Source organism: Cetorhinus maximus, chromosome 27, assembly GCF_964194155.1.
Source record: "Cetorhinus maximus chromosome 27, sCetMax3.hap1.1, whole genome shotgun sequence".
In the NCBI taxonomy this organism is placed as follows: Eukaryota; Metazoa; Chordata; class Chondrichthyes; order Lamniformes; family Cetorhinidae; genus Cetorhinus; species Cetorhinus maximus.
Genome location: NC_135905.1, coordinates 11,869,344 through 11,892,971, shown reverse-complemented (window position 1 = coordinate 11,892,971; position 23,628 = coordinate 11,869,344). Strand labels below are relative to the sequence as shown.

Genomic DNA, 23,628 nt, shown 5'->3' with positions numbered 1-23,628 from the left:
CAACTTCACAATTAATTGGAAGGCTGCTAAACCCTTTATTACATCGGTGCAAGTACTTTGATCCGTTAGCTTTCACTTGCCTGAGCTTTGATTTAATTGAAAATGTGAATAAGATTTCAAGCAAGATTTCATTAGAAAACAGCAGTGACAATGTTCAACTGCGGTGGAGGGAGCTCTAAGATTGTTGGACTTCAATGGTTACAGCCTCTGTAATGGACAACCCTATGAACCTATGTAAACTGCTGAATGAGATGAGGCCCTTTTTGCCCATCTCCAACTGCCTTTTTATAGCATCCAGCCTTATTGAAACATTTCTGAAGGGTCTTGCTTCTATCGGCCTGTGAGCAGATCGTTCCAAAGAGTCAACTCACTCGTAAACATATGGGGATAGAATTTCCCCAGAGGTCTTCTTGCCTCAAACTCTGTGGGAATCATAAGCCTTGTAATCAGTTATTTATGCTGTTTCACTGAGTTTTCTCCTAATTATGGCAGGAGAGCGGGACAATTGCTAGTTATGGACTAAGGGATAAGAGCGGGGGGAATGTCATTAATTGGGGAGCTATTTCAAAGAGCCAGCACAGGCACAATGGGTCAAATGGCCTCCTTCTGTTCTGTAAGCATTTACGAACTCACGCAGGAACTCTTACTCCACGATATGGTAGTACTTGGTGATGGGTGTTCAAATGTATAGTAACCATTCAAAAAAAACAAGGTTAGGTTCTTGGTGAAGTGATACAATGTTGGGTTTGTGAAAAGCCTGTTCACACTGTCCTGTCTATTTGTGCCACATCTGAATTTGGAACAAGTTTAACCCACAAGACGATCGCCTCAGTTTTAACACTGGACCCGTCTTTGGCGGGCGAGGAGTGCCGAGCATTAAAAGCTCACCCATGGCCCCAGAAACAAGAGCCTCCATCAACCCAGGCCCTCACGATTCCCCGGAGTACTCAAACTCCTCCGCCTCGTTTATACCCCACCAGTGACCTCCTACAGGTTTTAGGTGGGAAGTCCCCCGTCTAGACCGGGTTAGTAGAGGGTTGGCTCGGTAACGGTGCAACAGTCCAGCAATCAGCTTGGGATGGGGAGGAGGGACGTGGTGATAGAGGAGGGAAGTACGGAAGCCTAAGTCCTAAGCTTCCTTGAGGTGTTGCGGGGGTGGGGGCGGTGGTGCAGGGGATGCATTTAAATTGTGTTTTTTTTTTTAAAAAGGTGCATCTTCAGACCCTGACCAGCTTCCCCAAGAAGCTGACCCGGTGGGAAACTCACTCCCTGGCCTGGTGCCCTTCCCAATATTTAATCGCTCAATCAACATCCGAAAAAAGCATAATCGGATCATTGTCACGTTGCTGTTTGTGGGAACCTGCTGTGTGCAAACTGGCTGCCTTGTTTCCTATCTTACCAACTGTGACCCACACTTCACAAAGCACTTATCTCAAAGGGCTTTGGGACATTGGGTGGTTGTGAAAGGCGCTATACAAATGCAAGTCTTTCTTTCCCCCTGCTTCCTAATCGGACCAGCGACTTAAAATTATAGTTGGGGCCCTGATGACATCAGGACCTGACATACATATGTTTAAAAAGAGGGTTTAAAAATAAGGCCGGCAGCTTTGGACACGGGTCTGAGCTGCCCGCTCAATTGAACTGGTTCTAGTGACCCTGGGGCAGGTGAGTAACCTGGGTGATTTTAACTGGCCACATTTCCACTGAGATGGTCATGGTAAAATTGCCCTGTATTGGTTTTTTTTTGAGTCTCTCTCTCTCTCTCTACCTGAACTAGAATGAGGGTTAATAATCCGGTCTTCTTTTTATTCAGGGTGTCCAAGAGCTGATCAAACAGGTCACCAATCTGCCTCGGGCTAATTACAATCTCCTCAAATATATCTGCAGGTGGGTTTTCTGCCATAACTAAGCTGAATGAAATGAATGAGCAAAAAAAGCAGAAAATGCGGGAAAACCTCAGCAGGTCTGGCAGCGTCCGTGGAGAGAGAAACAGGGTTAGCGTTCCCAGTCCGTGTGACCCTTCTTCAGAGCAGTCAGGTTCAGCGACGCAAAGCATCTCAGGGCTAATGAGTTACTAAAACCCTCAGTGATATGTTTCTCGTCTCTTTTTTTCTCGTGCCGCTCTACGATATTTAACCCTGTTTTACCTCTCCAATATTGAAACGGAATTGCAAAACCGTTTTTGTGTGTGGCAACTGCAGCCGATTCAAGAATTTTGCAAAGTAAGTAGTGTTTCAGAAATGCTTGGTGCTTCCAATTCCAAGATAGAAAGCCAGATATTTGGAATACCAGACCTGTTTGACTGTCATTGCACGGAGCTGTTTAGACTTAGGTCACATCTCTGTCACGCTTACAGATGGGGAGTGATGGGAGATGCTGGAACGGGAGCTTCTTGAGTTTGTACTAAAGCAGCCTTGGCTGACCGACAGGAAAGTGTGTGATAGGAAGTTGCTTGAATAGAGGGAAAGACCTCAGTCTGCATGGGTGTAATAACCTCTGGCGGGTTTTAAAAAAAAACTATTATGTTTCCTTTTTTTTTCCCCCAAACGAAAAGGAATAGCTCACTCCTAGTATTTTCTTTGCCCCATGTCCCTTTTAGCAGGTTGGTGTGGGGGATGGGGGAGATGCGGTGGGGGGGAAGGGAGGTGGAAGAGGGAAAGAGTAGCCTTGCCTTAACTCCCTCACCCCACCCCCAATGACCAAAACCCAGTCACCCTTAAGGTCCAAGCATCGGTGTAGTGGTAATATCACTGGACTAGTAATCCAGAGCCCCAGTTTAATGTTCTGGGTACAGGGGTTCAAACCCCACATGGCAGCTGGTGACATTCATATCCAATTAATAAATCTTGAATTAAAAGCTCGTCTTGAAATAGTGACTTTGGAACTATTGTCGATTGTGATTAAAAACCCATCTGGTTCACTAATGTCCTTTAGGGGAGGAAATCTGCCATCCTTACCTGATCTGGCCTACGTGTGACTCCAGACCCACAGCAATGTGGTTGACAGCCCTCCGAAATGGCTGAGCAAGCCACTCAGTTCAAGGGCAATTAGGGATGGGCAACAAATGCTGGCCTTGCCAGCGACGCCCACATCCCATGAAAGGATAAATTTTTGAAAAAGAATTGGACCAGGAAGCATCTGTGATACTTTGAGCTACAAGACTTTGATGGTGTAATATTTTGCATTTGGACAAAGGAAGGAGGAAATAGCAACACGAAGTGCATCCCAACCAGCCAAAGCAGATTTTGTTATTTGCACCCAACAGCTGAATAATCCAAGTGAACCAAAAAGCCTTTAAATTGTGAGGAATATGAAGAATTGTCACGGGGTGTGTGTTTGTATATATTCGCTAATTAATGCACATATACACCTTTTATGACGTGGAACTAAAACACCCTGTTGGCAAAATAAAGATAATGGGTTTAGACTGTATTTTGACTGATCTTCTAATATTTGCCATGTTATTTGTAGGTTCCTTGATGAAGTTCAATCTTATTCAGGTGTTAATAAAATGAGCGTTCAAAATCTCGCAACTGTCTTTGGACCAAATATTTTGCGTCCAAAACTGGAAGACCCAGTGACCATTATGGAAGGTATACTTGACTTATCGACAACTTATCAACTATCTATTGTGAATATCTGTCCTTCGTTGGTTTAGTTTTTAAACCCAGGTTCATCTGCCTTGCCAACCAGAAAGTGAAGAGTAGGTCATACAATTGAACTTCCTTAACATTAAGCGTTTACTCTGCTTTACAGGCGATGTTGTAGGAAACACACAAAAACTTGCAGCAAGATGTGTGGGGCAGCCATTGCTCCTCCTGGCATGTTTGACCCAAGTATCCGATTGACAACCCAGTCCAGCACCAGAGCCAAGCTCCAGGCTTTCCAATAGCCTGCTATGGAAAATGGCTGTAGTTTTAAGCATATACCACTTATATCATTTAATTCGCTCTGCTTGTTAAGGACATCTAGAGCCAGGCCAGCCAGGTCAGTTATAGTGACAGATGCAAAATAAAGTTAACTTACTGGAACTCTCTTCCCCTCAAAAATGCAGTGGATGCTGGGACAACTGAAGCTTTCAGGACTGAGATAGATCAACAGATTGTTGCCAGACAAGGATTCCCAGGAACATGAAGCAAGGGGCAGGGGTGGAGTGAGATGAATGGAGTTGAGGTACAGATAAACCATGATCTAATTGAATGGTGGAGTAGGCTCAAAGGACCAACTGGTTATGATCCTAGTCCGATGCCCTTACCTAACACAATTGGTGAACTTAGCCTTCAACCTCACAATACTGCACACAACTATGACATTAATATCTTTCGCAATCCTGTAGGTTTCCTTGAGGAGAACTGCTAGATTAGACCAGTGCATCATAGACGGATGACTACAAAATTGCCACCATCCAGTCAAATCTTTGCTTTGAAATGGAGGTGCCCATCTTTTTTGGAATGGAGTCAACGTGGCACAATCATTGGTGTCACGTGCTGAGAGTCTTAGGAAAATTTCCTACGCAGTAAAACTTATCCCCTAAAAACAAAGAGTATGTGTGCCACTTACCTTTTAGCTGTTCCTGGACAGGACTGGTCTGCTCCTCCAAGGCCTCAGCCCTGCCCACACTGCCACCACTGCTGCTGCCACTGTCCAAAAATTCTGATCCCTCGTTGGTATAGAAGTGCACCAATCAAGAAGCAACTTTGGTAATTCACAAGGCCCAAGAGTTTTAACCCATTCAGTGAAGCTGTTTTTGTGCATAGTGTCAAAATACAACAAAAAATCTACAGGTTGCGGGGAAATCATGACCCCAATCCGATCTATCTTTTAAATGCGTCCAAGAGTTTCTGCCAGGAGGGTGCAATTGTTAAAATGTGCCCAGAATGTGCTGGGCACTGTGCTGATTTTGCCATGGTGGAGATACACCACAGTCTACACTCAGACTTATTAACAGATGCCTGAACACCAAAATTCCCATGAATTAGCACAGTCACGCAATGTTATCAATGGTAATCAATTATTCACTGGAACGTGGCTAATAAGGCCTTGGGATGACTGAATTTAAATTAAAAATTTGTTCAAGTAATTACTGCAGCTGAACAAACAGGCCAACCAGTGCTTCCAGTTGACTGCTGGTCACATCTTGTGTACCAAGGTCAGATCAATTGACTGAATTTGATTTAATTTATAGTAATGGCTACATCAGTATGCGAGACAGACCTGAGTGAGGCTTCAACCGATTCTGGGCGCAATGTGATTAACCCAACGAACAGGCACAATTAGTAGAAACTTGCTTTTCTGACAGGGGATGTGGGTAGGGATTGGTGAAGAGTGATTCGAAACAGTGCAAATGATCATGGAAACATTAGCGTAAGTGGTAATGAGCGCAACTCACTTAAATTTCCACCTTCTTCTAAAGCCATTGCATTCTATCCAGATTCCACTGTTATCATGTAGAAACACCAGGCCCTAATGTTTTCATGTGCTAATATTACAGTGTGATACCTACCGATAACTTCCTTCCCAGTGTTAACTTCTGAAACTCAATCACGTCAGTCTATGAATGCATGTGTGATGGAATACTCTCCACTTGCCTGGATGAGTGAGGCTCCAACAACACTCAAAAAGCTTGACACCATCCAGGATAAAGCAGCCTGCTTGACTGGCACCCCTTCCACCTTAAATGTTCACTCTCTCCACCACCTATGCACAGTAGCAGCAGTGTATACCATATACAAGATGCACTGCAGCAATTCACCAAGGGTTCTTTGACAGCGCCTTCCAAACCCATGACCTCTTCACCCCTAGAAGGACAAGGGCAGCAGATGTATGGGAACATCACCACCCAAGTTCCCCTCTAAGCCACACACCATCCTGACTTGGAACTGTCACTGGGTCAAAATCCTGAAATTCCCTTCCAACAGCACTGTTGGTGTACCTCCACCACATGGACTGCAGAAGTTCAAGAAGGCACCTCACCACCACCTTCTCAGGGGCAATTAGGGATGGGCACTTTAAATGCTGGCCCAGCCAACAACACTCATCCTGTGAACGAAAAAAATATGTTTCATTACCAATTGAGTGGAAACTGAATTTTATTCCCTTAAGGGTGGGAAGAAAAATGAACTTAGGTAAAAGTCCTGCTCCTGAACATTGTTCAAGGTCTGCTGTATTGGGGAGAGTTGGGTTGAGTGGCAATGCCAATGGTCAAGCGCACATCAGCATTCATTGCCTAGGCTGGCAAAGAATGACAAGTTGGGTTAGATGCTGAAGAGCTGCCAACACCTATAGAATTATGCTCCCAGCCTGGGTTAACTTTGGGAAAGAAAGTTAGGAAACTGAGGGCCACATATATTTACATTTAAAAAATCCCCCTGGTTAATAAATATCCATTTGGATTGGGTAGTAGAGATGGTGTTGATGTGACCATAAAGTATTAATAGATATTCTTCACTCCCAGTGGGGAAGTTATGCTTGAAGATAGACAATATTACAATTCTCCAACCCTACTGTGCTGTGATGGGGCTACCACTTGGAGCACAGAATTAACCCCTTTATCACTTCTGAACAAAGTCCCAGGAATGCTTACAATAGGATTTGCAATGAGGGGCAGTTGCTCAATCATAAATTGAACTGACAAACCCACTTCATTTTTATTGTGTATAGTCCATATGTGTCATCTCTTTTTCTCCCCTCCACAAACAGGTACCTCCCTGGTGCAGCACTTAATGACCGTGTTGATCAGTGAACATGATAGACTTTTCCCCATTAGTCACAGTGACACACTGATCCCTCAGCCTGAAGTGCCATCGGTGGGCAAGCGCTGTCTGGTGGAGTGGGTGTCTGAAGAAGAGTGCGGAGAAACCAAGACTGACAATCAAGTGGGCAGCTTCTGCAACAGTGCAACCTCACTAGATGTGAACATTAGCACCCCTGTGACCGTTTCAAAAAATGCATCTCAGGAGCAAACTGACAAACAGGTTCCTATAAGCACCAGCCCAAGCAGAAGACTGCAGACGCTCCCTGGGTGGAAATACTCTTTTAAACAGACTGGAGGAAGGTCTAGCAATGCCAAACTAGGTGGCTCGACTTTAGATATTCCGCATTTAACAGCCAGTGGAAATTGGCTGATGAATGGTTTATCATCGCTCCGAGGGCACAGAAGGACTTCATCTGGGGACAGGGTCAAAGAAACTGGGTCATCGCGCCTGTCAACTTATGACAATGTCCCGTCATCAAGTCTTTCCTTGAGTGTTGGGGACAGGCAGAGCATCGCTAGTACCACATGGTCAACTTCATCCTGTGAGATTTCGGTGGTTGACTCTAGTAGTTCCGCTGTTTGCCATGAGAGTGACTCTTCAGTGCTCAACTGCACAAAAGTGGACTGGCCCGTGCAGGTCACCCAGCCACAGGGCGAGACGCAGAGGTTTGAGACTGGCAGTAGGATTGGGCAGTTTGATGTGTGCATCAGTAGTATGAGCTGCAGCGAGAACAGTGACTTGGCCACTGCATCAAATGACTCTGCCACATGTTCGAAAGCACTTCAGAGTCTGGTCACAGAGCTCAAGTCAGAACTGACCAAACAAAGGGCAGAGTACGAAACCAGGATTAAAAGGTGATAACAAGACACGTTACCGTCGAGTTACATGCATAACTGCTTTGCAAGAAACCAGGTTAGAGTTCAGCATTAGAATAAGGAATAAGTGGAATGTACAGGAACCAAATTGGTTAAAAATGTGTCTTTGCACTTGCAGTTTAATTAGGATGTACAAAATCCAAAGGTTTTCCAGGCTATGGCAGAGCAGTTTGGTGTAAAATGTGCCTGCATCCCAGAATTGCACACTTGAAAACACATGTACTGTTACCACATAACATGTCCATCTGGCATAATTCCAATGTGGACCTTTCATCCCTAATTGGAGTCAGAAGATGTAATGAATCAAACTTGCTGATGGGTCCAGACTAGTTTCGCCCAGTGACTACAACAGCTTTGTATGGATCAATGTAGATTATATCACATGAATGGCAGGTTTTTATTTTTGGAACTCTTCGCTAACTGCATTTCCTCTGAAGACAGGGCTGCTGTAATGTTTAAGCAATAATCTGTACACTTAAACTGTACCAGGGAAAATAGTCAATGGGGAAGGCCACCCTGTCACCTGCACGGGATGTGCCTAACCTCAGTTCCTCATGTGGGAGCGGAGACCTTGTACCGCTGTTTCAGCCAGTCAACAGTGAATTTTAAAAGATTTCTTCTCCAATAACTTTATTTTAAATTTGAAACCCTTCTTAGTATTGGTGATCATTTTAAAATAAGAATTCTGCTCTTCACGAATAGATTATGCTGAACATGGTTTCTGAAAGTAGGTTGTGGGTATTGCATTAAAAGCTACAACAGGAACATAAACTTATTCCACCTATTCCAAATGGCTTATTCCTGCCCTTCCCTCGAGTTCCAGTTGCCACCTCCCAACATACTCCCTAGTTCCACCTTTCACAGATTGAAGTTTTCCCAAATCTCAGTTGTCCACGTCCCTTGCTTGCCAGCAACCCTATCCTTGCCCTCCCCCAACCTTCAATATTGTCCCCATCCCCCGATACATCAATTTTAAAATCCTGGTTTGAAAATTGGCTGAGGATGTTTCACCTGGGATTTAGATAGGCTTTCTCATAGCAAGTATATTTGCCTCAAGGTGAGCTTTACGAATCCAGACAGACAAAACACGGGCAGTATCTTCAGCAGGTGTTATCAGGCATTTCTACTTCGCGACCAGACCACATTCTGTTGTCAAGCATTCAGAACACAAGGTTCCAGCTTGTTTAGTGATAACAAACAAAGCAGCTGACTGACTGACTGATCAGCCAAGTTGCTCTGAGCAATCTAAATAGCAGGATCTTCAAATAAGTGTGTTTCTAGGAAGGGCACAGCGTTACTGTTAAGTTTTTGTGGGCTATAGTTGTCTGCAGTGACATCTGTTTCCTGGTCATCTCCATGAAAGGCTGCCTTAAATGAAGTTTCTAAATGGCTGGTACAATGAGGGAGTGTTTACACTAACTTTAGCCTTGTAGCTAAGGTAGCACTATAACATCAATGGTAGATTGTTCAGCTAATTTTAAAGTGCATTAAGTAAATCTCCCAACGGCACACCAGATAACGAAATTGTTTGATGTAGTATTAAGATGCCCACCGCATTGCTCCAATGTTATAGGACACAGTATCTCAAAATGATGGCATAGTCAGCAGGGACCCAGTAGGAGCATCCAAGTCTACAGCATAGTGGGTACGCCCGTCTCTATTCACCAACCATGCGAATTGCTCCCATGTCGGGCAAAGCTGAACAGAGCTGGCAGTGTTGTGTCATTATGTTCAGAAAAAAAACCGTATTGATGCTACTTGAGCCAAGTCATCCAAAAGATGACACCTAAGACAATGCAGCACTCCCACAGCACCACACTGAAGTGTTAGCCTAGATTATAGCCAAAGTCTCTGGGATATCACTTGGTAGATTCCTGAGGTGAAGGGGTTGTCTCATGACGTAAGGTTAAGTAGTTTGGGCCTGTACTCATTAGCGTTTAGGAGAATGAGGTGAAATATGATTCAGAAGGGGTTTGCCAGGGTAGATGCTGGAGGGACGTTTCCCTCCAAGGAAGAATCTAGAACCAGGGGTCACAGTTTCAGAATAAGGGGTCCCCCGTTTAAGTTGGAGATGAGGAATTTCTCCTCTCAGGGTCATTAGTCTTTGAAGTTCTCTTCCCCCTGAGAGCCGTGGAGGCCGGGTCCTCAAATATATTCAAGGCTGAGTTAGACCGATTTTTGATCTACAGGGAACAGGCAGGAAAGTGGAGTTAAAACCAATCAGATCAGCCATGATCTTATTAAATAGCAGAGAAAGCTCAAGGGGCCGAATGGCCCTACTCCTGCTCCTATTTCTGTGTTTTGAGGCTTGAACCTGTTGACACTGAGCGAACAAACTATCTTTTAAAAAAAAAACAGTGGCACATATCCTAAAAGAACAACCCACTAAAACATTTCCACTTCTCCCAGGTTACACATTTGAATGTATTTATGGGTCACATTGCACAGTCACTTTTCCACATAACTTATGTTTATACAATGAATTGTCGCAAAGCCAAAGCAAAAATGTTGAGCCAGGAGCATTAGAAAGAGGTGAAGGACTAGGCCATTCAACCCCTTGAGCCTGTTGCACCATTCAGTAGGATCATGGCTGATCTGATCATGGCCTCAACTCCACTTTCCTATCCGTGCCCCAAAGCCCTCAACTCCCTTGTAGATCAAAAATCTGTCTACCTCAGCCTTATATATTCAATATGTTCAATGGCCAAGCCTCCACCGCTGTCTGGGGAAGAGAATTCCAAAGACCAACAACTTTCAGAGAAAAAATTCTTTCTCATTGGAGTCTTAAATGGGGCGTCCCTTATTCTGAAGCTGTGTCCCCTACTTCTAGATTCCTTCTTGGAGGGGAAGCATTCTCTCAGCATCTACCCCGTCAATTAGGAATGAACCCAGTGACCCTTCTCTGAACTGTCTCCAAAAGAAGTATTTCCCTCCTGAAATAAGGGGACCAAAACCGTACACAGTGATCTGGGTATGGTCTCACCAAAACCCTGTACAGTTGTACCCCCTTTTATACTTCATCTCCATTGCAATAAAGGCCAACATTCCATTTGCCTTCCTAACTACCCTTTGTACCTGCGTGCTAACGTTTTTTGGTTCGTGTACAAGGACACCCAGACCCCTCTGTACCGCAGCATTTTGCGAGTTTCTTCCCATTTACATTATATTCTGCTTTCTTATTCTTTAGAAACATAAAAATAGGAGGAGTTGTTCATTTGACCCTTCGAGTCTGTTCCACCATTCAATATGATCATGGCTGATCCTCTATTCCAACGTTGTACTCCCACTCTCTCCCCATACCCCTTGACACCTTTAGAATGTAGAAATTTATCTATTTCCTTAAATATATTCAGTGACTTGGCCTCCACAGCCTCTGTGGTAGAGAATTCCACAGGTTCACCATCCTCTGAGTGAAGAAGTTTCTCTTCATCTCAGTCCTAAAAGGCCTCCTCCATAGCCTGGGACTAACCCCTTGTTCTAGATCCCCCCAGCCAGAGGAAACCTCATCCCTGCATCCAGTCTGTCCAGCCCTGTCAGAATTTTATTTGTTTCAATGGGATCCCCTCTCATTCTTCTAAACTCCAGTGAATACAGGACTAGTTAACCCAATCTCTCCTCAAATGACAATCCTGCCATCCCAGGGATCAGTCTGGTGAACCTTTCTGCCAAAGTGGATAACCTCTCAGTTTCCCAGATTATACTCCCTCTGCCAAGCCTTTATCCACTGACTTAACCTGCCTATACCCCTTTGTAGACTTTGTGTCCTTCTCAGAACCTGCTTTCTCATTTTTTTGTGTCAGAAAATACACTGTCCCTTCATCCAAGTCATTAATATAGATCGTAAATAATTGAGGCCCCTGCACTGATCCCTGTGGCATCCCATTAGTTACAGTTTGCCAACCAGAAAATTTATCCCACATTTTTCCTGTTGGTTAGCCAATCCTCTATCCACACTAATATATCACCCCCAACACCATGAGCTCTTATCGTGTAACTTTTATGTGGCACCTTATCAAATGCCTTTTAGAAATGCAAATACACTACATCTACTGGCTGCCCTTTATCGATCCTCCTTGATACATCCTCAATGAACTCTAAAAAATGTCAACACTAGTTCTTGCCAATGTAAGATGGTCACCGATACCAGTCTGTGCATGCACACCGATCTGTGCATGCGCAGGAAACCAATGCCATCACTTTGCTGCGCTCCAGCCTACCAGAAAGCTTTAGATAGAAAATTAAAACCACAATGCTTATGACCTTTCAGATCTCATTACTTGAAGAGTGTATGGATTTGATTTATTTAATTTATTTATACATTAAGAAATTTATTTAGTGACATTGCTCAGATTGTGAACAATGGGACACTCAGAGAAGCAGCTACTGGGAGTTAATCACTGAAAGATACTGGCCTCAACACATGGAACCCTCACCATATCCCTCCATTCGCATATCCCTCACCATTCATTGCCTGTGTTTATACAGCATCTCATAGTCTGCGACCTTAATTGCAGAGCTGATTCTGACCTGGCAGAATTGTGTCCCTTAATTACTTTGTTATGATTATTTTATGCCAATAAGAGTTGACTTTGACCGTAGGGACAATCAGTAAAGTTAGGAACTCTGTCACTCGCAATGATGTCATGAGCAAAACAGTACAAGCACGTAGGCACAGCATGGGCAGCAATTTCCCTTCCATATAAAACCATGTTGAGTCTGCTTGATTGTATTTTGATTTTCTAACTGTTCTGCTACTACTACTTTAATAATGGATTCCAGGATTTATCCAATGACAGATGGAAAGCCAACTGGCCTATAGTTTCCTGCTTCCCGACTCCCTCCTTTCATGAATAGGGGTGTTATATATGTGGCTTTCTAATCTATTGGGGCCTTTCCAGGATCTATGGATTTTGGAAGATTGCAACCAATGCATCCACTATCTCAAACAAAAACAAAAATTGCTGAAAAAACTCAGCAGGTCTGACAGCATCTGTAGAGAGAAAGACAGAATTAACATTGAGTCCAGGTGACTCTTCTTCAGTCACTCCTTCAAGACCCTAGGATACAGGTCATCAGGTCTAGGGGACTAGTCAGCCTTTAGTCCCATTATTTTCCTAGTACTTTTTCTTTAGTACTAGTGATTGTTTTAAGTTCCTCCCTCCCCTTTGCCCTTGATTTTCTACTATTCATGGGATGCATAGTGTCTTCTAGCATGAAGATGGATACAAAATACTTGTTCAAAGTCTCTGCCATTTCTTTGGACGACCAACATTCACTTTAGCTACTCTCTTGCTTTTTATATACTTGAAGTTCTTAGCATTCGTTTTTATATTTCTTGAATCACAAAGTTATTATGCAGGTACAGCAAGTGATTAAGAAGGCAAGTGAAATATTGCAAGAGGAATGGAATATACATGTTTGATGTTTTGCTACAGTCGTACAGGGTGTTGGTGAGGCTGCATCTGGAGTACTGTGTTCAGATTTGGTCTCCTTATTCAAGAAAGGATATAAATGCATTAGAAGCAGTTCAGAGAAATTCACTCAACTGGTACGTGGAATGAGGGGGTTATCCTATAAGGAAAGGTTGGCCAGGTTGAGCCTGTCTCTATTGAAGTTAAGAGTGAGGTTATCTTACTGAAACATAAAAGATCCTGAGGGGACTTGACAGGGTGGATGCTGAAAGGATGTTTCCTCTTGTAGCAGAGACCAGAACTAGGGGACACAGTTTAAAAATAAGGGAACTCCCATTTAAGACAGAAATAAGGAGAGTTTCTTCTCTCAGAGAGTCATGAGTCCTTGGAACTCTCTTCCCTGGAGAGTGGTGAAGACAGGGTCTTTGAACAGTTTGAAGGCAGAGGTAGATAAATTCTTGACTAACAAGGGAGTCTAGGTTACTGGGGGTTGGTGGAAAGTTGAGTTGAGGCCACAATCATGTCACCCATGATTTTATTGAATGGTGGAGCAGGCTCGAGAGGCCAAATTACCTACTTCTGCTCCTTACACGTATGTTCGTATGTTGCTGTTCCTTCTATTTTTTAGTCATTCTTTACTGATTTCTAACCTTTCCTCAATCTTCTGGCCTACCACTTCACAACATTGCACATCTTTTCTTTCAATTTGCTAGCCATGGATGATTCATCCGTTTCAGTGTCTTTCTTTCTCAATGGAATACGTCTTTGTTGAGTGTTATGAAATATCTCTTAATATCTGCCACTGCTTATCTACCATCTTGTCTTTTTTACCTATTTTTCCAGTTTACTATAGCCAACTGTCTTCATATCTTTTTTAATTTCCTTTAAGTTTAAAGCACTAGTTTCAAACCCAAATTTCTCACCCTCAAACTGAATGTGGAATCCATCATGTTATGATCACTCTTTCCTAGAGGATATTTCACAAGAGGATACATTTTGAAGACTATTGAATTCATATTTAAAGATAGTTAGAAAAATTAGACAACTAAAGAAACTAATAGTAAACTGAATTACTAAGGAAGGGAATTGGGTCATTCATGTAATCTGTACTAATTGCCTTATGGAGGCGGCTCTATAAACAGTAATGTCATGAAAGCTTAGCCAATAGGAATTTCTTCCTTGTAACCAAAGGAAAACTCAAAGTTTTGGAATTAAGGCGATCCACAGTGGCAGAAGTTATTGTGGGAAATGCTGGCTGCCCAGTCAAAAGCTCCGAATTTAGCAGGAACAGTTGCATCTGAGGTGTTGATGATGAAGAATATAAGGTGTTGGGACTCTTTTTTGAAAAAAAAACTGCAGAGCCCCCTAACTGTCAGACTGCAATTAAAATGGACTATAATTACTGAATTGGCCGTCAAAACTCTCAGTAAGGCGAATGCTTTTTCACACGCTTCTAAATGAATTTGCAGTATTTCTGTGCAAATCCTGAGTTTTGTCTTCTGGACATTAGGAAATGAATGGAAAGGAGCATAGGACATTAGGAGGCCATTCAGCCTTTTGTGTATTTGCTGTCTCTTTGCTACTGAGGTCAAGACCTTGAGCCACCGTCCTTTATCCCCCATGGTCTCTGCACCTTACTCCAATTCAAATGTTTACATACTTTCTCCCTTAAAAGACACAAGTGCAGACATGCCGATGATTTCAATGTAAAATTAGGCTCCACCCTCAATAGGGTTCCAAAATTTTGGTTTTTGATAGATGTTCAAAAACACACCTTTCTGCTCTTCCCCGACCTGAATCATGATAAATTGTCTCTCTAAATCTTGGTTTCTTGTCATCTTATGTCAGATAAAACTGTTGTTCCACCACACGTCTTATAAAAGGGCTTCCAATGTACTAACTTTACATGCAATTCAATTATTCTCCAACTTGGAGTAGTCCTTAATGGTTCGTTGAGTAATTGTCAAGGTTCAGTCCTTAGTTTGAGCTGAGTTAGGTAATCTGAGGTTAAGGGGACAATGCGGGTACGACCTCAATACTCCAGAGTTAGGGGAAAGTCAGCTGGGGTCCCCACACCTTAATTGTTACCTAATAACCCCTGGTCAAAGTACAAGTGTGTGGATGTCAGATGAAGACCAGGTTTGCAAGCTTCACCGTGATGCTCCAAAGAATCTGGATCCAATTTTTTTTTTTTAAAAGAAAGGTTTTTTTTGGGGGGGTGGGGGGCAGGGTAAACTTTCCTTCTTCAACTGTGTTTGATGTGTAGATTTGACCAAACAAAGTGAAGATTGTCTCTGCCCAAACATGTATCAGCTAGTTCCACACAGACTGAGGTCACTTTCCCAGTATGTGAAGCTCTTAATGCTTTATTTATCAAAGTGCAAGCAGCCAGCTGTCATCTCCCACCTCTACAAACAGTGTTTGTCTCTGTCGGAACTGTGCACATTATCAGAGACTGAAGGCAAAAGCCTCTCAGTTCTGCCAATTAAGGCCGATTGCTTTTGTGTCCAACATTGTGAGTACTAAAGGCAGCTTCCTTTAATAGAAGTCTATCCCCATCTTTGTTGACAGCTTGCTATTTCTCTCCCACCCTGCTTCAGCCCAGGGTGCAGGCCAATGGGTCATTTGCTTTGGGTTTGCTGTCCTCATGGCAATGAGTGGCAGTGTTAGTGCCATGCAGAGGTAAACCAACACAAGCTCTGATCATTGGGATACAAGAGAGTAAACTTCCATCTTTCTATGGAAGGTCCATTTGCGAGTAGCCCCATCTAGTGGTACCAAGGCATCAGTCACTTCATTAGCAATTTAATGATTTTTGCAATTCCATATTTCCTATGCATTTCTTCTTGCAATACCTTGAAATATCTGGCCTACATCCCTCAGTTTTACCTTTGACTGTCCATGTTAATTTGTTTATGAGTTGCTTTTAGTTCTGGAAGTATATAGATTACCTTTGCTTCACCTCTATTTTTGTTTCATAGTTCTGACAGTCACAATGGGCTGAATGGCCTCCTCCTGTGCTATAAATGTTCTGTGTTTCTATGATGTACATGTGGTTTTCTTATTCAAAGTCTAATGATAATTTGTTTCATTTTGGATTGTGAAACTATAAAGGGACAAAGGTTGTCCCCAATCAGATGGGCAGAGGACAAATTTAAATCCAGGCTTCTGACAAAGTTAATAAAATTCCAGCCTGAATCTCGAAACTCAGCCTTGGAAGATGCAAGAATGTTTATCTAATCAGGAACTTCATTTGATTGAGAAATCTCGTTCAAGGGCTAAGGTACATAGAAGATGAAAAGAGCAGAGGAGAATGCATCGGAAGTTAGGAAATGAGTGTTCAGCTGACCGGTGTGAATTTTAAAAGCTTGAAGCATTTAAAAAAAGGTTAACAGTGAAGGAGGTATGAAGTTGGCTGAGAAACTAAAATTTATGAAGAGGAGTTGATAAGTTCAAAATAAAGGAAGAAATAAAGGGAAGAGATGGGTGAGGAAAGATTGTGGCAACCAGTTGGCATCTTCTCAATGATGTAGGGGAAACTGAGTAATTTATTAAGAATTGTGTATAGTACATACCTCCTGGGTTATAAAACTTTGCTGCTCTTGATTCCATCATGCATGCACTCGGTTCCTCGGATTCCAGTCATTTATACACCCTCTCTCCCTTCACCTAACCATTAACAGGCGTTTCTTCAGCCATTTAGATCCCAACTCATTGGAATTCCTTACCAAAGCCAATCCTCTCTCCCTCAAAACTCACCACCTCAATCAAAGACTTGGGTATTCCTTCTACTCTGTCCTTCGGCTGTTGAGAGGTACCTTTTGGACATTTTCCCCTTGAAATGTGCTGCATGAATACAAGTTGTTTATGGGGGAATGGGTTGGCAGAAGAAGACAGTCACATGTTAGCATGTAGTAGCCCAAATTGAGGGGGGGGAAAAGCTACCTACAATACCAACCAGATTTGAGACTTCAGTTTGTGCTACAAGGTGCATTAGGTTGGATGGTTAGTGTGTTGCTCTACAGAACGGGCTTTGTCATCTTTGGGGGAAAGAGGTAGATAAAATCAGATCTGATTTATTTTGCCCTATAAAGCACACAAGCCCCAAGGTGGGCAATCGAAGAGAGATGAAATGGGTATGGAAAATGTCAAAGTAGCCTGGGCAGAATGGAGAAATAGGCAGTTAAAAATTAGAACTTTTTGTTCACAACACAGGAGGAGGCCAATCGGCCCCTGCTGCCTCTGCTATCCCTCTGCACAAGTAACTCAGCCAGTCCTACCACCACCCCCCTCCCCGCCGCCTTTTTCTCAATAGCCCTGCTCTTCAGGAAATTATCCAATTCCATTTTGAAAGCTACAGTTGAATCAATGCCCTCTCAGGCGGTGCATTCCAGATCTTAACCACTGGTTGGCTACAAAAAGTCACCTTGAGTTATTTTGCCAGTCACTCTAAATCAGTGCCCTCCCTCCTGCCGCCAATAGGAATTTGATTTCAGCAACAAATAAAAACCTAAATTTAATTACACATGAGGAACATATGGGATCAAGAGCTTTCAAAGGTTACATCCTGTTCAAAGTCAATACAGATTCCCCCTCTATCCTCACCCCCAGCACTTTAGATGGCTGAATGCAAAATTAGCTCTTAATGGTCAAAATGTGAGCCCTATTCTCCAATCACCAATCAGGATTTCCCTGAAGTTCTCTCCAACCTGGTAACACCGCAGAAGTGTAACTTGCACCACATTAGGCTACAAATTTTTTTTTAAAAAAACCCCGAAAGACTGATGTGAAAAGTGGAAAAGAAGCCAAGTTAATTGTGTCCCTTTCCCCAGGCTTGAAGGGTCTAGCACAGAGCTGCGATTGCAAGTGAACAAACTGGAAGAAGAGCTGGATCAAGGGAAGAAGAAATACGCCATGCTTGAAATAAAGATGCGCAACGCTGACCGGGCACGCGAAGACGCGGAGAAGAGAAACCAGCTCCTGCAGAAGGAGATGGAGGATTTCTTTTCCACGTTAGGAGACTTGACACTGGAAGCCAGGGAAACCAAACCCAAATAGCAAAACGTGCTTTTACGTTCTTAAAACTGCAACATGCAAGACCATGAAGACACCGTTTACATGCTTCATTGACATTTTCTAAGAAGTGTATGCTTTTATTTTTAATGTTATGGATTAATGTGTTGCGAGTATTAATAGACGATTCCATTTTGTACTGTGTTATTTTTTTTTTGTGTTGTTGTAAAGCCTCGTAGCTCTCACAGGCTGTTTACGTGTCCACATCCCAAAGAACAACCTTGGCAATTTCGTTGTCTTCTCGTTTATCTCCACTCCAAAGCGTCCCACACCTATGCTTCTCCTACTTGAGAAGCAGTGGCTTGGCATTTGATGGAGCGAGAGGCTCATCCCTTCGCTCCGAAAGGATTCGCAGGAATTGCCATTGTGCTTTTTCATAAATTTGCCTGGGCTTGAAGTGATGTATCTGTGATATTTGCACATACAATTAGACCGGGCAGGGTCGAATACAAGGCCTCACTCCACAACCTATTTCAGGAGCCAAACTGTCAAACTTTATATATCATTGAGGAATTTATGTTACGTGTACCAGTTTAAGACATACTGGACTAACAGTGACAGCCAGTTCTGGATCACACTCTGGTCAGAGACAGTGAAACTTTTCTGTATATATGCACGTATGAAAAACTTCCACGCACTGCCACCCGAGTACCAAGTTGAAGTGGCTGTTAGCTCTCCGTTGACCCTGTAAGAATGAAAAATTAATTTGAAAAGTGAAGCAGTCCAGTGGACTGGATGGGAATTTTGCTAAATGTATTTTGCACCAATTATACTGTGCAAGACTGCCTCCTGGGGGTGCCCTCTCTCATACCACTTCACTAAATTTGATTCTGGTGAGATTTCGTCCAAATTACAGTTGGTATTAATAAGAAACTGACTGTACTTGGTACTGACACAAACTGTCTGATATGGCTGGACTGCACAAGAAACCTTAGCACAATCTGTAAATGGGCAAAAATGTAGAGGGGAAAGCAATTAGAGCACAGGTTGAGTGGGGTAAGAATTGAAACAAAGACCATTCTCAATAAGTCACGAGAACATCTCTGTGAAGTGACATATGGATTGAATGTCACAATGTTGCACAATTAAGGCAAACCACACACAAATTGCCCCTCGTTTTCCCCCTCTGATTTGTTTACACTGAGTAATAATCTTGCCGGATTCCTGGCCGCTTTCCTATCAAAGATGCAGGGGAATATCACTGCAATCGGCAGCTTAGCAAAACAAGCCCAAGGTTATGCAGTCAGGAATGAGCAGATTCTCTCTTCATGTAGAAACTGAAAATAAAAGCAATGTGGGGTTTTGGAACCAAGAAAAAAAAATTCTCAGGTTAATATTCCTCATCACTGCTGAGCATTAAAAGTCTGATCGTTCATGGTTGCTTGTTAATTTACAGGCTATTCAGAGGGTATAAGATGAAAAGTAAATGCTAATCTTTTATAATGAAGACAATCATCTGTCAAGTTTCCCCCATCCCCTCTTATAACATACCGAACTGGATGGATCAAAGCAGAGGACAATTTTTACAACAGACTGCAGATGTGAAGGGGGAGAAGTCTGTATTTATAATATCAATTATCAACTAGAGCACAACAAATATCCAATTTGTAAGTGATACTGCAGATAATGTGAAATGAAAGAATACTTAACTGTGACTCTAATACGAGTGTGGGGATACACCGGCATTGGCCAGAAATTAAGCCTGATGATAACTGCCCAATATTCCACATTGTGGAATAGCTCAGCTCACAAAGGACATTGATTAGTTCATGAGAAGCTAGGGTTTCCATCATTTTCCGCTGGATTGGTTGTGGGATTATGTTCAAGATACAAACTAAAACTTTAATGAGAATTAAAGTTACTTGTACATGAACAGATGTTTTAATACTCCCTGTGATAATGCATTGATTGGCTGTCATTCTGATCTCTCCAGATGCGCCGACTTTTCCCTAGATTGCAATCCTGTTTAGCTGGTGTGTTTAACTCCTTTCAAACTGAGTCAGGAGCCGTTCTGAATATTTAACTCTTGCCGCTCAACATTTCACAGCCACTTTGCAGCCTCCCAGCAAAACTCCTTGTACTCATGTACACTTACATCAATACGGTAACCCACTCATTCAAAAGATATCCATGGCACAATTCCTTTTACTGCACAATAGTCTTAGTTTTACTGCTTCCAGCAAATGTTCACACCAGTGAAAGCAAACAATACTACAGATGTGGGAGAGATTAAAAACCCTGCTTTGCAGTGACCACAGAACATCTGGTATATCATCCAGCTCTTGTCACTCATGAAAAAAATGGCTTTCGATTCATTCCCACTAGCATAACCAGTGTGTTTCAAGTATTTTGCACCTATACCATAGTGATATGGTGCAGCTTTATATTCCTATTAACTACCGTGATGTTTAATTGATCGGTACAGTTACAATAAAACAGAACTCCTCAAGAGGAATATGTTGGGAGAAGTAGATCCAAATGGCTTAAAAGTGGATGTTTACTGCATGTGAGGTGTACATTTTATAAAGGTCTTTGTCACACCGCCAATTAAATAAAATCTAGTCCTCGCCTGTTGTCATAAATTAACTTTCAGGCCAATCTGAATGCACGGTGGTGGTGGGGAGGGGGTGGAATGTGTTTCAAAGGTAAGTATTGTAAAGTGAGATTTTGCTTCTGACAATGGATGTACATGCGTTTTAACTGCGTGTCAAGAAACCTTTACCAATGCGAGTGTCAGAATCTTGGACTAAGGGAAGGGAAAAGGAATTGGAATGGAAATGGAATTTGGGAATGGGAATAGGATATGAGATGCCTTCATGGATATCGAACAGGTTCACCCTGACTCAAGTTGATTCCAGTATTGGGTGGAAAGCCCACCACACCAGGTTATTATCCACAGGATTTCACACTCACTCAGTTTGCATGTTGCTGCATCATTTTAATATAATCAGACGCCACACATCCCCTCACCATTAATTGAAAAATAGCAGGAAAAATCCTTTAATGGCTGTTCTTTCCCCCCCCCCCAAATCCTGTTGAGGGGTAGCTTACAGTATTCACTGTCCCAATAATACCTTTTGGAAACCAACTATAGTAAATTCTGCTATCGTATAAATCTACATTTACCAGTTGAGAGACTAACTTATGTTATTTTTGTTTTTCTGCCCTTCATCTCTACTCACATAGCCCATCGCTCATGTGGCTATCGTTTGAGGGGGGGGGGGGAGAAGAGTGCATTTATAGGCTATTCAACTGCATAGTGCATCACAACCTGTCCTTTTCACGCCCTCTTCACGCCCAATCCAGAAAATTTCCGGCAGAGGTCATTGGATGACATCGGGACGGGGAGTCCTGGTCACTTCCCTTCACCCGGAGACGCTGAGGCCAAGTGCAGCCCCCCCACCTCCGTGATCAACCAGCTCAACATGGAAGGGGAAGTTAGTAATGCTGCTGCCATACCTTTAATTGAAAAGAAGAAAAAAAAATCCTTCTGAAACTGGGCTAATGGTGAGGCCTGTTCCACCAAATGAAGCTACGGTAAATTGTGAAGGCAGGGAGAAGTTAGCAAGGGAGAAATGTCCGTATAATGTAACACCACTAAAAGGCCCAAAAATGGATCCACGTGGAATCACCACTGTTTTAGCCAATAACAGTTAGCAGGAGCGGGAGGGAGGCGGTGGCTAAGTCTCAGTTGCATTCTCCTTTGAGCGGGGACACAAACAGCCTGTGGAAGCATACAATACCAGATGGTGTCTCACACACACAAAAAAAACCCTGTGTGTTCACTGAATGCCAGTTAGTTACATACATTCTGTTTACGTTTGGAAACCATTTGACACGAATGCTGGATAACATGTAGCTTGAATCCACGAGCAATGCAGATTTCCTCTTGTTTCATGTTTGTGTATAAACTCAGGACAGTGATGGTGCTGCGTCCTGGCCTTTTCTGGACTGGCTGGCAAAACAGCAGCTAACTCTGCGTCACATTATTACAGTGACCCCCAAGCAACTAAATAAGGCAGATTATTTACCTGCTGGTCTGAGATAGGACATGTAACATAGATATGATGACAACAGTATTAATAGATACATATGCCTTATTTTTAAAGATTAAATCGCTAATCGCAGTTCTGGAACAACAATTTTCTGTGCCTTGTGCAGCCGCATTTGCAGACTAGATACTGGCAGTTCCCAACAGTCCATGGAAATAACTATTAAAATAATGAAGCTGTCTTTGAAAATAAGGCCTGTACCTTGTGATAATAAATTATTGTTTGACGCGTGAACCAATTTGCACATACAATTTGAGATTCGAGCATGTCTTTTGCGAGACCTTTCAGATTTGTAAATGTCCAACCAATGTTATTGATGTATTTCATTGTTTTTTTGCACTACTTGAAAAGGAGCCTGTAAGTGAACGGGCTTGGAACTGTTCTTGTACTGAATATATTATGCTTTTTAAGAGAAAAAAAAAATAATTGACCAGTTTGTGATTTTTACAAAAATTTCAAGATGGAGCTTGGCTGAAACATCTAATGTTAACAAGCAGTGCTGTGCAATAATACACGCAGAAAATTAAATCCCTGCTCAATGCCCCCCCCACCCCAAAGCCCCCCCCCACCCCAAAGCCCCCCCAACCACCTTTACCACTGTAACAATCTTCAAAAAAGATTCAAATCCTCAACAGGCAAAAGGAGTTGATATTAGTGAATACTGGAAATCTTAAATAATGAAACATGCTGGAAAAATGCACAGAGAGTCAGTCAACGTTTGAAAGAGCTGGGTTAAGCGCTTCATTAACCATTGATTGGCTCACCAGTTACTTGTGAAATTGACCTCTTTGAAGTACTAATAGAGCTTTGTTTAAAAATATATTTTACATGTATATATTCCCAAATATACATGGGATGTGGGCATCGCTGGGTAGGCCACCCCTAATCACCCTTGTTCAGAGGGCGCTTAATAGTCAACCACATTGCTGTGGGTCTGGAATTCACATGTAGGCCAGACCAGGTAAGGATCGGAGATTTCCAGTGTGCCACCTCCTGTAATTTCTGCCTTTATTTCAAAATCTTGATTTTTTTTAACCCTCGGGTTAAGCGAGCTTTCCCCAGCAAAATAACCGATTCCTGTTATTTTGTGATCACCAGTTCATCTTTCATCAAAGGCTAAATACTGCGGGTGCTGTAAATCTTTGGGCCCTCAGCTCGGTTTTCATGGTATTTTAACTCACGTCACCCATGCAGCAGTTCACATAAGCAACAAAGTTAATAGTGACAATAAAATTAGGTTCAAATTCAAGATTATGGATTTGTATGCCTATTGGCTATTAATTGAGCCATTGCAAAATTTTACGGCAGGGAATTACTTTTAAGAACATAAAGGATCATTTGCTTTAGTCTTGAAGCTCTCCATGATTTCTCCTGGAATTTCATTTTTGGTTTTAATAGTTTGCTATTAAATCTGTTGAGAAACATATTTGTAACTCTTTTGAGTTATCAACAGATCGCATGT

At 42.5% G+C, this 23,628-nt stretch overlaps 1 protein-coding gene across 5 annotated transcripts in view; it reads left to right on the top strand.

Annotated features, from left to right (window-relative positions):
* The window catches only part of arhgap22a (Rho GTPase activating protein 22a), a 376,947-nt gene extending 355,074 nt beyond the window's left edge, over positions 1–21,873 (top strand). For all 5 annotated transcript variants that reach the window (XM_078530720.1, XM_078530721.1, XM_078530724.1 and 2 more), the window contains 4 exons: positions 1,814–1,887; positions 3,472–3,593; positions 6,700–7,609; positions 17,874–21,873. In XM_078530720.1, the coding sequence (XP_078386846.1) occupies positions 1,814–1,887; positions 3,472–3,593; positions 6,700–7,609; positions 17,874–18,099 (1,332 nt within the window). In that variant the 3' untranslated portion in view covers positions 18,100–21,873. The remainder of the gene's footprint in view (positions 1–1,813; positions 1,888–3,471; positions 3,594–6,699; positions 7,610–17,873) is intronic.
* Positions 21,874–23,628: the final 1,755 nt, after the last annotated feature.